Source organism: Neolamprologus multifasciatus, chromosome 16 (assembly GCF_963576455.1).
Source record: "Neolamprologus multifasciatus chromosome 16, fNeoMul1.2, whole genome shotgun sequence".
Lineage (NCBI taxonomy): Eukaryota > Metazoa > Chordata > Actinopteri > Cichliformes > Cichlidae > Neolamprologus > Neolamprologus multifasciatus.
Window position 1 is genome coordinate 28,350,892 of NC_140454.1, and position 15,150 is coordinate 28,366,041.

At 45.8% G+C, this 15,150-nt stretch overlaps 1 protein-coding gene across 3 annotated transcripts in view; it reads left to right on the forward strand.

The window, feature by feature from the left end:
* Positions 1–384: 384 nt before the first annotated feature.
* Positions 385–15,150, forward strand: part of mlphb (melanophilin b) — a 51,465-nt gene continuing 36,699 nt past the window's right edge. For 2 of the 3 annotated variants that reach the window (XM_085134948.1, XM_085134947.1), the window contains exons 1-2: positions 385–576; positions 3,351–3,522. In XM_085134948.1, coding sequence (XP_084991074.1) covers positions 3,398–3,522 — 125 coding nt within the window. In that variant the 5' untranslated portion in view covers positions 385–576; positions 3,351–3,397. The remainder of the gene's footprint in view (positions 577–3,350; positions 3,523–15,150) is intronic. The other variant, XM_085134949.1, reaches the window with a different exon arrangement.

Consider the following 15,150-nt stretch of genomic DNA (forward strand, 5'->3'; position numbering starts at 1 on the left):
CGGCAATACATCAATTATTAACAGCAGTGATGCTTTTTTTTTTTTTTTTTGGGGGGGGGGGGGGGGGGTTGCTTTTGTTCCCATGTTAGAAGATCGAGTGTTTTTCTTTTCAAAACTATAATGGAGGATATCAGGTATTAATTAAGTAAGGTTAACAGCTCTGTAGTCATGCATCACACTTTCTCATCTAACTCAGGATCCACTGCATGTGACTGGCTTTAATATAACCTCCTGATCACAGCATGTTCTGACCGTCCTAGTGATCTAATGCTCCCAAATAATTGCTTGCAAATTGATTGATTACCATTATTCAGCTACTTTCTTGACAAAATAGCAGTTCCAGTATATTTGAATAATGCTATGGATGAGGCCTGGGAGGGGGGGCAAGCTTAAAGCCAGACCTTTTGAAGTAAAGTCAAAGAAGGCGGAGAGGAGGCTGTCTCCCCGGCTTTTCTTCCTCTTGGTTAACAAGACATGTGATTAGCAGTGCTTTCTGCTACTTAGTTTTTGCCCTGCAGTCAGCTTTGTCTGCCTTTAGAGGAAACACTGCCTGCAGGCAACTAAACCACCACAAAGGTAAGTCAGTGTCTTGTTAATGTGTTCATATCTCCTGATTTGTAAGAATTGTGTTACTTTAATTGTCAGGGTTTTAACTTGTGTATGTCTTGAAAGGTTTTAACTTTTAATGAAAGACACATCTTTTATGTTTTTTAAGGTCAATTTCCTTTAATCTCCTCAGAGGTAGCATAGGTTTACATAGGTGTAAAATGACTTTATATGAAATAAAGAACTTGTTTGTTATCGCTATAGTTTCTTAGAGTAAAACTATCCCAGGATTAATGTTTCCAACCCTGCTGTAAAACCTTCCCTTTGCAAACATAAGGATTGCTGCAAAACCCCTGCACCTGTTGAATACATTGCAGGAACAATAAATTCCCTGAATTTCATTTCAGAATATGTTCAGTTTACAGACCTCAGAAAATAGGATTATTGAAAGTAAAGTGCCATACTGATTGCTTTTGGGAATTATTTATATCTTCTTATTCACTTCTTTACAATGTTTACTTAATAGAGCACAGCGAAATCAGTAGCTCACACCCACTTAACAAATACACGTAGAGGCAGCATAGACAGCTCGCCTGTTAACATGTAAGAGTTTAACTGTGGGAAAACTGTGAGCAATGATGTGTTCATATTCTACCATTTCAATGAAACTTGTTTTTCTCTCAACTGGCGCGCTTGTTTTTAACATTACTGCCCACTTGCACAAGGAGAAATTAGATTTGGTTGGCCAGTCACGTGATGGAAGAGTTATTCTTGCATGGCCTCTGGAAAACAAGACAATTATGTGACCATCCGGAACATTCCTTCACTTATTTATGTGTATCATTCTGTCAGCTTGAGTAGCCTTACCTCATCCTCTGAAAGTAATGCATTCTGAAACCGAACCATGTGAAATATTTTGTCGAGGCTCCATTATAACAGAAACTTGATTAAAATCCTGCAGTGATGTGATTGTTGAGCTGTGCCAAACCTTTCCGGATCACAGGACACATCCATGTGGTTGAGAAGGTTTAAGCGCTTAATATAGTGGTCTGATATGTTTGGGCAAAACAGTGGGAAATGAACTTGACAGTAGATTTCCCCATAGGACATTGTTTTCAGCTCTTGAGTGACAGCTTGAGTGACTCACAAGCACAATAAAGCTTTTCTATGAAGACAGGAAGTAAATGTACTATACTGTACAGTAAAGTCGCATTTTGAGGCCTTGAAACCAAAAGTAATCACTATAGGGTGGAGTGCAGTATTAATATCGGTATCAGTTAAAGCCAAGCAACAAGCCCTGGAGGTTTGAAATTGACAAAGACTGCAGTTCTTCTACTGGACATTTGAGGCTAACTCCAAAAGCAAGTCAGTCACCACAGACTGCCGTAAAAATCATTAAAATGCCCAACTTTACAGAATATATGCCCCCTAGCAACAAAAAGTGTTTTTGTTTTTAGTTTCTAGTAGCCCACATTCAGGTTTATTTGCTTACATTTCCAGTGGAGTTTGCAAACCAAACTTTAATGTCTGTGGTCTACTGGGTCTTTGCAACCCATTGAGGATTATAGGCGAGGTTAGAAGTTGGCTTGGGTTTTAGTTAACATGTACTCAGTTTGTATAGAACGTCACCTGTATAAACTACCCAAGTAGAAAAAACAGCTCTTTAAACAGGAAACACTCCAATTCCAAAACGTATGAGAATTCATTTCTTTCTGTAAATCTGCCCATTTAGCATTGTGGCTAAAACAAACAGGACACACACACTAGCTGGGTTGACATTGACCTGGTGGATCTTAAAAACTGTAATAGTTGGTCAAGTAGAACACCTTGCAAATGCTAGGTTGGGCCTTTCTTTACTCTCAAATAGCCTCAGCTCTAAGTGGCATGGATTCAACAAAAAGAAATCTGAAGTTCTTGTTGATTGCATGATATCATTTGTCAAAGATTGGTTCCAGCATATTCCTGATTCGACTGGATTTAGATCTAATCACTGGGAGGCACTGCAGTCTACTAAGATTAAGGTCATGTTCATGAAATTAGTTTGAGATGACACATTCTCATGCTGGTAGAAGCAATCGGAAGACAGTGAACTGTTACCACAAAGAGATGCACATGGTTAGCAGCAATTATCTGACAGGCTCTGGCATTCAAACCTCAAGTGATTGGTATTAAGGGGCCTAAAGTCTACAGTGTAGACTGCTGACACAAGGCATAAATACAGCCTGAACCTCATCATATGCAACAATGCTTTTTAAAGCCAAAGCTGGCATCTGGAACTGGTGCAACTCTCTAGATTCGGTCCCATTTGTCTTTTTGTAGCCACTATAGGAAGAGAACATTTTCAGCACATGCAGGGATGACTTAATAAATCTGAACCTGACCTTTAATATTAAAAAAATCTTTTTCTCATACAGTAAAGTGAGACAGGATATGTAATGCATATCCATGACCTGTGCTGTTTGGTTAGATTTTGCAAACTGAGTTCAGTGAGTGAGTTCAGAAAGCTGTTTATTAAATCCCACTTCCACTCTCCACTCACACGTACGTTGGACTTGCAGGGACATTTACATGCAAACTTTGTTTAAAAAATCTTTTTTAAACACTTAGCTTGTACTAATAAACATGACGTGATCATCCCCAAAGAATGTGATAGAATTTAATCACTCACATGTCATGCTATAAACCTCATCATTCAGAGTTTATCTTAAACGTTACAATGCATGCAGAAATGTTCCCATATTGTTATATGCCACCGGGTGCTATTAATGCTGACTAATGACTTAAACTACTTCTGTTTGTTACAGCCCAAAACCAGGGATATTGCTAGTTTGCAGGCATCAGGTTCACAATCATGCCTGGCAGCACTGCAGGCAAGAAGCTTGATCTTTCCAAGCTCACAGATGAGGAGGCTCAGCATGTGTGGGAAGTTGTCCAGAGAGATTTTGATCTGAGGAAGAAGGAAGAAGACAGGCTTGGGTAAGTTTACTTATTTCTCTGTAATTTGTCATTGGTGTAGATGTCTGGCTGGTGTTTATCGAACTGAATTATTTGGCAGCAGTAAATCATAAACTGTTTAACATTATCTACCAATTTCAAGATGGTTGGAGTTTTTCCCACTAATGGCTTTATCTTTAAAACTCAACAATAAAACAGACCCACATAAAGTTACACAAACGATTAAACAAATTGAATTAAACTTCTTTAAAATGAAATCTCTTCTGCTACTAGATCTCCTCTTGCTCTTGTGCGTATTCACCTTTATAATTTGACTTGGTAAATTATGGGACTTTATTCTGCTACCCTAATCTATCCCACATGCGTATGCTGAATAAGGATTACATGATTATTATATGTGAAACACTTACTCTTTTGACTTTCTTCTTGGTAATCTGAGACCACTGTATTGCAGTGTTCATTGCCTCTCAGTGACAAATGCTTCTGTTGATCCATAGAGACAGTTCATGTGTTGTTTTAAAAGTATGAAGTTTTGTTTTGTTTTTTTCAGTGCTCACTGTTCATTGTTGATTATTTAGGAAATGAAGCTCTGCATCCAGTCATGCAGCTTTGCTTATTTAGTTTCGGCTCATTATTTTTGCACCGCTGGCCATTTTCAGTCCTGGGGTGAAGAGTAAGGTGGTTTTGTTGAATCTGCTGGCATGTTTCAGTTAGGCCACATGTCATTTGGCATGTGCCCTTTAGTGCGTGGCTCACTGGGTTATGTGATTAATGAGACTGGGCTGTCCAGTGTGATCTCATTCTGAGGTGTTGCATCAGGGCATTTCGTCAAATGTCATGTGCATCATTACTCACAAGGTGTTTTTTAGCTTTAGTGCCTTAATGCACTGCCCTTGGTAAAACGGCCTGCCTAACCATGGCTTGCCTCATTTTTGTGACCTGCACTCTTGACCTAAGGATGTTGAAGGAGTTACAGTGGTTCAAAGTTCAAAAACCCAGGTGATTGTGAGTCCCATCATGTTTGAAAATTGTGTTTGTTCTATCTTGAACATGACTTTTCCGCATTTTACTTGCACATTGTTGGCAAAGATTAATCTCCATCCAGGTCACAACAACTCGTTTAGGGTGTGGAGCTAAAACAAAGCCCCACCCTAACTCCAATCCTCCTCCTAATCCTAGATCCTGTGACCTGCTGGATGTGAAGAGGTTAAAGTAGTACCGTTTACACCAGTAGCCCACCCATTTATTTGTATTCATGAAACAGAATTGCTCTAGCTTCTGATACATTTCAGATTAGACTGGCCTATGGTAGTGGAAACCTACACATCCTCTACCTCCATGTCTATTTCATTTGTGAACTTTCACTCCATCCACAGTTCATGTCATATTATTAAAGCTGTGCAGGGCAACAGCTGCTGAACAGACACAGGGCAAACCTGAACAGAAAGTTTTTGATGTGTGCTATTTTTTAACTATGGCCACTTGTACAGTATGCTGGGAATCTATTGCTCTAAGGTCTCAAAAATAGAAAGCAGACGAGGTGTATGCATCATTTTCAATTACAACATCCTGAATGATGATTATAGACTTTTTTTTCCCTCAATGACTCAACAAACAGCTTTAAGGTTAACCAGTGCCAAGTCAGCACTAATTGCCTGTCAGCTGGTCAGCCTCCTGTTCTTTTTCAAATTTGAACACACCAGACACAAAGCTCATATAAAAGCCTCTTTTGAAAAGCAGTCAAATACAATTTCTGTCTCCATAGCAAGCAGCTAGCCGTTAGATGTTCAGTAAATCGCAGACGAGACACACACAGTGGTAAAGAGTGTGTGCTGTGCACCTGTAGTACACACATATAAGAGTTGACAGACATCACAAGATTTTTTTAATTCATTTTTCACAGCACTAACCTCGGTATATCACACTGTATATATATATTTGAGTGTCATGTAATCAGGCTGTGTTTTGCTTGTGTAGTCCCTCAGTGACATTACACGAACATCAGCAGTCAGGCACGAAGAGTGAACACTGCTTACCCAGTGGATTTTGAGTTTAATTCTGGACATTTATGTGTGTTTTTTGCAAGATTTTCGTCACGGGTGTGGTAAATTTTGGACATTACAAATATATGCCCGATACTAAAGCACCAGCATGTTTTATCAATTAGAAATTCAACTTTTTGGTTTAAAAAGAAAGTGGACAAAAAAATCTTTATTCAAATATAACTTTGAACAGAAACCAAATCTCACATTACCTTTCACTGCACCAGGGCCCTCACATGAATAACATAGATCTCAAATCATGTTCCGCTATAAGATTTATTCATTCTTAAAATATGCATCCTCGGTCAGTTTGTTTGATGTGAATTGAGCAGATATAATATGACACACTGACAGGAAAAAGCGAGCAGACTAATTTTGTTCCACATTCCCAACAGATGATTGAGTCATTTGATACTAATTCACTGACCTCCTGCTCACACGCCTTGTTGGCAGCATTGGCGGATGGTTTAGAAATCGGGCTATGGGAGGAAGATGTTTTACAGGAAATTTTCACTTTACCTGTGGATGATCAGTGCAGGGAAGCAGCAGCAAAAGTCCCCATTTAAAAGGTTAGACCACAAATGATATAACAGCCATTATTATTTTTTTGTTCCATATAACTTTCACAACCCCCCCTTTTTTTAGACAAAACAAACATTAACAAACAGTAATAGAAATATTGCCTATAAATCTTGTGCATGGTTTTACCCTAAACTGCAGTTTCTTCTTTTGTCTACACTCAGCTTTAGAAAAGTTTCACACAGATGTAGTACCCTTTGTCTGGACAGACCAAAGTAAAGTAATTTGCAGACTAGCGGTTGCGGCAGATCGACTCGGTCTCACTTTGAAGATGTCACGTTGTTCTGTCTGTTCAGCACCACCTTAACAATGTAAAGCACAGATTAGCCTGTAGCATCGTTTCCGACATACGAGGTGGTTCCAGGGGTCTCTCAATGACTGAAACAGGCATAATTAGATCACAGAAAAGTCTGCTCCAATTGGTTTCATCACTGTTGCGAGGGTAACAGAGGAAATGCCAGAGGAACTTCTTGCAGATGGAAGAAGTTTGCCTTTTAATGTGAGGCAGCAGTCTGAGAACCCTGGCCTCAGATGATGTAGCCTGAGTTTGTACACTCACAGATGTTTTCACACCTCAGCAGTATAGCTCTAGTATAGTAGTATAGAAAGTATAACTTTATGCTATTCACATTGGTAGTGAGTAGTATTGTCACGGCGAGTGAGATGAGCCGTGTGGAAAATAAAGGAGGATCCAATCGCAGGCACTTGTACAGGTGTGAGGGTGGTTTATTAAACACAAAAAAAGGAAATGGACAAACGGAGCAAAGCCTAAACTAAACTGGGAACAAACTGACTATAGAACACGAACCTAGACATGAATGAGAGCGGGCGGAAACAGATGACGGTAGACTGCAGGGAAACACACAGATGAAGCACGGTGGAAACACAGACGGACCAGCAACTACAAACACAGAAGACACGACTTAAATACACTCAGAAAATCACAGGGAGATTACACACAGGTGGGAGACACAGCTGGGAATCATTAACGGGATGAGAGGTAAAACTGAACACACTCACATGAGACGCAGACCTTCACAATAAAACAGGAACAAGAAACCATCACACTAAGACGCAGACTCGACATTGAGAGACAGACAGAAAATGACACATGGAACTAGACATACTAAGCAGACACAACCGAAGAACAAATCCTAAACACAAATAAACAGAAACCCTAATAAACATAATCGACATCATCAACACAACGAGAGAACAAGAAAACAATCCCTGATGGAAAATTAAACCAACACATTATAAACTCAAAATACTGGGTAGAAACTGACCCAGAACCGTGACAGTACCCCCCCTCCAAGGGCTGGCTCCCGACAGCCCTAAACAGAAAACAGAACAACAAAACCGAGCATCAGACCAGGGCGGGCGGAGGGGGTCCAGGAAGGAGGGTCCAAAACAAAAAACAAGGAGCACACAGTCCAGACCAAACCAAAAAAAACAGGTCAACACAAAACAAGACAGTCATGAGTCCACAGATAAGTCTGGGGGTCGACAACACAAGAGCCAAAACAGTTCAGGGGGCCGACCGTGCACACGGCAACGGCGGCGACGAGCAAACAGTTCCAGGGGCCGACCGTGCACACGGCAACGGCGGCCACAGAGCAGGTCGGGGGGCCGACCGTGCACACGGCAACGGCGGCCACAGAGCAGGTCCGGAGGCCGACCGCGAGGCCAGCGGCGGCAACGAACCCTTTCCGGAGGCCGTCCATAATGGCCATGATGCCAACTCAGAGGCCTGGAAAATGGCCGCCAGAGGCGAGGTAGAACAGGCCGAGCGGGCTCTGACGGCGGCATTGCAACCGCAGGACCAGGCGTGGACGAAGGCACAGAGGCTGGACCAGGCGTGGACGAAGGCACAGAGGCTGGACCAGGCGTGGACGAAGGCACAGAGGCTGGACCAGGCGTGGACGAAGGCACAGAGGCTGGACCAGGCGTGGACGAAGGCACAGAGGCTGGACCAGGCTGTGGACGAAGGCACAGAGGCTGGACCAGGCGTGGACGAAGGCACAGAGGCTGGACCAGGCGTGGACGAAGGCACAGAGGCTGGACCAGGCGTGGACGAAGGCACAGAGGCTGGACCAGGCGTGGACGAAGGCACAGAGGCTGGACCAGGCGTGGACGAAGGCACAGAGGCTGGACCAGGCGAGGCGGAAGCTGAGGCAGAGGCTGGACCAGACGAGGCGGAAGCTGAGGCAGAGGCTGGACCAGACGAGGCGGAAGCTGAGGCAGAGGCTGGACCAGACGAGGCGGAAGCTGAGGCAGAGGCTGGACCAGACGAGGCGGAAGCTGAGGCAGAGGCTGGACCAGACGAGGCGGAAGCTGAGGCAGAGGCTGGACCAGACGAGGCGGAAGCTGAGGCAGAGGCTGGACCAGACGAGGCGGAAGCTGAGGCAGAGGCTGGACCAGGCGAGGCGGAAGCTGAGGCAGAGGCTGGACCAGGCGACGATGAAGCCGGAGCTGGACCAGGCGACGGCGTGGATGAAGCCACGGAGGCTGCAGCTGGCGAGGATGAAGCCACGGAGGCTGCAGCTGGCGAGGATGAAGCCACGGAGGCTGCAGCTGGCGAGGATGAAGCCACGGAGGCTGCAGCTGGCGAGGATGAAGCCACGGAGGCTGCAGCTGGCGAGGATGAAGCCACGGAGGCTGGATGAAGCCACGGAGGCTGCAGCTGGCGAGGATGAAGCCACGGAGGCTGCAGCTGGCGAGGATGAAGCCACGGAGGCTGGATGAAGCCACGGAGGCTGCAGCTGGCGAGGATGAAGCCACGGAGGCTGCAGCTGGCGAGGATGAAGACACGGAGGCCGCAGCTGGCGAGGATGAAGCCGCTGCTGCTGCCGGCGGTGTAGATGAAGCCGCTGTTGCTGCCGGTGGTTTAGATGGAGCGGCAGCCGGCGAGGATGATGATGAGGCTGCAGCTGGCGGCTGGACGGGCTCCTCGGGCCCTCCAGCTGACGAGGCAGGCAGCTGGACGGGCTCCTCGGGCCCTCCAGCGGACGAGGCAGGCGGCTGGACGGGCTCCTCGGGCCCTCCAGCGGACGAGGCAGGCGGCTGGACGGGCTCCTCGGGCCCTCCAGCGGACAAGACAGGCGACTGGACGGGCTCCTCGGGCCCTCCAGCGGACGAGGCAGAAGACTGGACGGGCTCCTCGGGCCCTCCAGCGGACGAGGCAGAAGACTGGACGGGCTCCTCGGGCCCTCCAGCTGACGAGGCAGAAGACTGGACGGGCTCCTCGGGCCCTCCAGCTGACGAGGCAGGAAGCTGGCTGGGTTCTCCTGAACCTCCAGCTGACGAGTCTTGGGGCTGGACGGGCTCCTCGGGCCCTCCAGCGGACGAGTCTTGGGGCTGGACGGGCTCCTCGGGCCCTCCAGCGGACGAGACAGGAGGCTGGACGGGCTCCTCGGGCCCTCCAGCGGACGGGACAGGAGGCTGGACGGGCTCCTCGGGCCCTCCAGCGGACGGGACAGGCGGCTGGACGGGCTCCTCGGGCCCTCCAGCGGACGAGACAGGAGGCTGGACGGGCTCCTCGGGCCCTCCAGTGAGAACAGTCTCAGGACCAGCGGGCACAGGGGCCCCTGGCGGGCACAGAACAGAACCAGCAGGCGCGGGGACCTCTGGCGGGCGCAGAACAGAACCAGCAGGCGCGGGGACCTCTGGCGGGCGCAGAACAGAACCAGCAGGCGCGGGGACCTCTGGCAGGAACGGATCAGAACCAGCAGGCGCACGGGCCTCTGGCAGGAACAAATCAGAACCAGCAGGCGCACGGGCCTCTGGCAGGAACAGATCAGAACCAGCAGGCGCACGGGCCTCTGGCAAACACAAGGCTGACTGCAGCTGCACCGAGCATTGACTCAGCTCAGGCAGCGACAGCCGGGTGCAGTCCTCAGCTGGCTTCTTTACCTCCAGGGGTCCAGAGTCTGCTGGGGGCTGAAACCCAGCCTCTGGGGAGGCCCTGGAGTGCGTCTCAGTCTCTGACATGGCCAGCTTAAGAGAACCAGCAGATATTGTGGTGAAGTGTGTTCCCTGCTTAAAATGAGGCTGTGAGGATGATGACTGAGTGAATGAGTGGGTAGGCTGCTGAGCTAGTGGTGACTGAGCTACAAGTAGCAGAGACGTAATTGATGGTGAAGTGGCTGACTGAACTGAGGGCAGCTGGGCTGCTGACTGAACTGAGGGCAGCTGGGCTGCTGACTGAACTGAGGGCAGCTGGGCTGCTGACTGAACTGAGGGCAGCTGGGCTGCTGACTGAACTGAGGGCAGCTGGGCTGCTGACTGAACTGAGGGCAGCTGGGCTGCTGACTGAACTGAGGGCAGCTGGGCTGCTGACTGAACTGAGGGCAGCTGGGCTGCTGACTGAACTGAGGGCAGCTGGGCTGCTGACTGAACTGAGGGCAGCTGGGCTGCTGACTGAACTGAGGGCAGCTGGGCTGCTGACTGAACTGAGGGCAGCTGGGCTGCTGACTGAACTGAGGGCAGCTGGGCTGCTGACTGAACTGAGGGCAGCTGGGCTGCTGACTGAACTGAGGGCAGCTGGGCTGCTGACTGAACTGAGGGCAGCTGGGCTGCTGACTGAACTGAGGGCAGCTGGGCTGCTGACTGAACTGAGGGCAGCTGGGCTGCTGACTGTGTTACAAACCCAACGTTAGCCTGTGGTGAAGGTGTAGATGAGAGAACATGGTCAGTGAGGTTTACAGCTTCCCCTGAATAGACCAGTGCAGATGAAAAAGAGTCCCGAACGTTTTCATTGTCTAAATTCATAATGCCAGGCTCAGTAATTCCAGGTTTGGCAGCAGCAAAGTGGAAACAGTCATTAACACAGGACGTGGGCTCAGGAAAGACAGTCTCAGAAGCAATAGCCATAGATGAAACAGAAAAAACACTATTATCTTCGGTGGACCCGCAAAAAATAGCCCCAGAATAAATAGTCCTTGTATCTGACAAAGCAGAAACAGTGTCCCTCTCACTCACCACTGCCAGTTGCTTACATGTCCCGACATCCGGCTGTGGGGTGCCACGCCGACGGCGCAGACGTCGCTTCTTTCTTGGAGACGGCTCCGACAGGCCGGGTAATCCCTCGTCCGGCGGTTCGGACGGCACGTCCTCCGCTGAAGCGAGCAGGCGAGCGGTAGCGGCGGGGGGGTGTAGGTGAAGCTCGTGGAGAATGAAATTCTGCGCAAGCGGATGCAGAGAGTCCAATAGCCAGGGATAACCCGAAACAAGGTGTTGTAGGTCGGCTTCCACGGTGTAAAGAGAGGTTTCTCCCTCATGCTCTAACCACTGGTTAATTAATTTAGAAACAGAGTCGATGGCGGCCTCCTGAAGCTCCCTGGGTGGGCTGAATGCCGCTGGATCCATATTGGCTGGTCCGTACTGTCACGGCGAGTGAGATGAGCCGTGTGGAAAATAAAGGAGGATCCAATCGCAGGCACTTGTACAGGTGTGAGGGTGGTTTATTAAACACAAAAAAAGGAAATGGACAAACGGAGCAAAGCCTAAACTAAACTGGGAACAAACTGACTATAGAACACAAACCTAGACATGAATGAGAGCGGGCGGAAACAGATGACGGTAGACTGCAGGGAAACACACAGATGAAGCACGGTGGAAACACAGACGGACCAGCAACTACAAACACAGAAGACACGACTTAAATACACTCAGAAAATCACAGGGAGATTACACACAGGTGGGAGACACAGCTGGGAATCATTAACGGGACGAGAGGTAAAACTGAACACACTCACATGAGACGCAGACCTTCACAATAAAACAGGAACAAGAAACCATCACACTAAGACGCAGACTCGACATTGAGAGACAGACAGAAAATGACACATGGAACTAGACATACTAAGCAAACACAACCGAAGAACAAATCCTAAACACAAATAAACAGAAACATGAAACCCTAATAAACATAATCGACATCATCAACACAACGAGAGAACAAGAAAACAATCCCTGATGGAAAATTAAACCAACACATTATAAACTCAAAATACTGGGTAGAAACTGACCCAGAACCGTGACAAGTATAATAAGTAAAGGTGTATTTGCTTCTTATTTAAAAACTGTAGAAGGCAAAACTTTATTAAAGACTTAACATTTCTAAAGAGTTCAGAGTGAACCTATTCCACAGCCATGCGATTTAATGTGTACCCTTCCAGATTTGATCTTTATCAAAGTGTTCTCTTCCATGCCTGGAATCAGGACAGCCTGCTCTGTCATGTGAACAGTTACTAGTTTGAAAGAACTTATTTTAACCTTTCAGCATCCTCAGGGACCCCTGATAACTTGTGTAGGGGTAAAAGTGTGCTAGCATGGGGTTTTGTTTGTATTTGGGGGTTTCAAATCAAGTCTCATTCATTCATTTTGACATTAAAGTTTTTCTGTTGGAAGATTTTTCATCCTAACAGACCGTAAACCAGACCAAGTGGTGTTAATGAATGAAAACAAAACAGCACCAGAAAAGGCAAAGACCAATGTAAGATCATGTGACTGTGCTATCTGGCACCACACCCACCTTCTAACGCAGACATTTGTAAATGCTGTTGTTCCTCACGTTGAAAAGCTAAGAAGCTAATGGGGTGTCCGAAAATTAAGGTTGCCACTTTTGCCTCACAGCAAGAAGGCTCTGGGTTCATATCCACGGGATGGCGGGGGCCTCACTGTGGTGCTCTTCTACCTGTGCCAGAGCTGGGTTTTCTCCAGGTACCCCACCTTCCGTTTACAGTCCAAGGACAGGCATGTGTTAGATTAATTGGTGCTTCTAATTTGGCAGTTGATGTGAATATGAGTGTGAATTGTTGTGTGTCTCTCTGTTAGCCCTCAACACATTGGTAACCTGTCATAATCTGTAGTGTACCATGCTTCTCACCCCATGACAGCTAGGAAAGTGTCTAGCACCCTTGTGAGTCCCCCAGACTGGATGGACGGTTCCTGACTCAGCAATAATGCAGACATATAGTGGATGGATAGTGCATCAACAGTTACTTCAGATGCACTTTTGGTCATTTTTTTCTGAACATATCTAGGCCAAGTCTCATCAGAATCGCTCGTGCTAATTTGGAAAATTTGTGTATTTCTGCAGTTTATTATTTTGTTGTTGCAGCCAGAGAAAACTGAATTGTCTGGAGTCTGTTAAACAAAGTGCTTTCGCCTGTCTACAAGTCCATAATAAGAGTCTTTTTGTCACTAATTTACTTAGAATACATTAACAGTGAACCTTCGTGTCTCCAGTATAAATTACCCAAAATAGAAGGCAATGAAAAGCGTGATGGACACAGACTACAGGACAGTTTTAACCATTTGGGTTGAGGTCCCTGCCAATGTTCTTCTTCAGCCAGTTGTTTTCCATTTAGATGAGCCAGTTGTTTGCTTCTCAGGCAACTGTTGTTTTCATCCGAGTCTTCTGTGGTCTATAAAAAGGTGCAGATTTTCATGTGGTTTACATATAAAACTGCCCACGCCTAAATCGTGCAAAACCACATCTACTGGATGGATCGCAAATGAAATATTTTGGCAATGATTTATAATTTGCTTTGTTCACTAAAATAACAGACATCAACACACTTCCTAAGTGACAGACCTTTATTTTAAGTAATTGTGTTGTGTAAACTACAATCTCGCAATATGTGTAGCTGTAAAACTTTAATTTTTTGAGTCACATCTTATTGTGAGAATTTTAAAAAAGCATGCAAAATGAGACAATAATACTGCACTAATCAATATTTTATTACTTACAGTAGATCAAATGACTCTGTGCAAGGAGAAAAGATTTATCTGGAAAATTGTTAACTTTACAAGGCAATGTCACTGTTTTGGTTTTTATATGTTGGGGGTTTTTTTGTTTGTTTTGTTTTTTACATACTTATACCATCTCTCATTCTTTTGGTTTTCTGGTCTGTCAGTTTACTTTTTGGTTTCACTGTCAACACACATCAATCAGCTGTTTCAGCTGAAGTTTTCCTCTGGTGTAGTTAGTGTGTTTTCCCTGTTTCTCACCCAGCTGGGATAGCCTCCAGTCCCACGAGATTCAGAACTTGAGACGCAGTTAAGAAAAGGAAATGGGGGTATTTTGTTTTTCTGTTGTAAATAATGCACTTATGTGAAAAAGAAATTGCACCCTTTATAAGTTCTAAGATTTTCATATTTTCACCAAATTAACTCAATTCAAAACCCAATATTCACCAGGTTTTAAAATTAGGCAAATATAACATTAGATAGACACAACATATGACATGAAACACAGCGGCATTATTTATTTAACAAAAATTAAGGCAAAATGCGGAAGCAGTCCAAGAGGATAACTGCAGTCAAATCAAATGCACATGATTTATTGAACATCAGTAGATGTGAGCACCTCTATAAAAGTCAAATTTTATTTATATAGCATATTTAAAACAACAACGGCTGACCAAAGTGCTGTACATTTAAAATAATCAAAGGAGATAAAAGCATGTGAAGACATGGCAAAATTTAAGGAAAGAAGCATGAACTGAGAAGATTTGAATACAAAATAAGACAAATAAAAGTAGGAGGTCCTGATGTGAAGGGGCAGTTTCTTGGATGATGTATCCCCCAATATAACAGAAAAGGAGCAGATAGGATAGGAGATAGGAGCCTATCCCAGCTGTCATAGGGTGAGAGGCAGGGTACACCCTGGACAGGTCGCCAGTCTGTCGCAGGGCTAACACACAGGGACAGACAACCATTTGCGCTCACATTCACTCACACATCCACACCTATGGGCAATTTGGATTAGCCAGTTAACCTATCCCCACTAACTGCATGTCTTTGGATGGTGGGAGGAAGCCGGAGTACCTGGAGGGACTCATACTCACATTGTCAAAAACATCTTTCAGTAAACAAGATGGAACTATATCCAGAGTACATCTTGTGGGTTTCAAGTTGTTGACTAGTTCATTCAGTAATGAAAGTAGAAATGAAAAGAAAAAAATCAAAGTGCTCTAAGTCCAGATCTCAACCAGACTGAAATGCTGTGGTGGGACCTTAA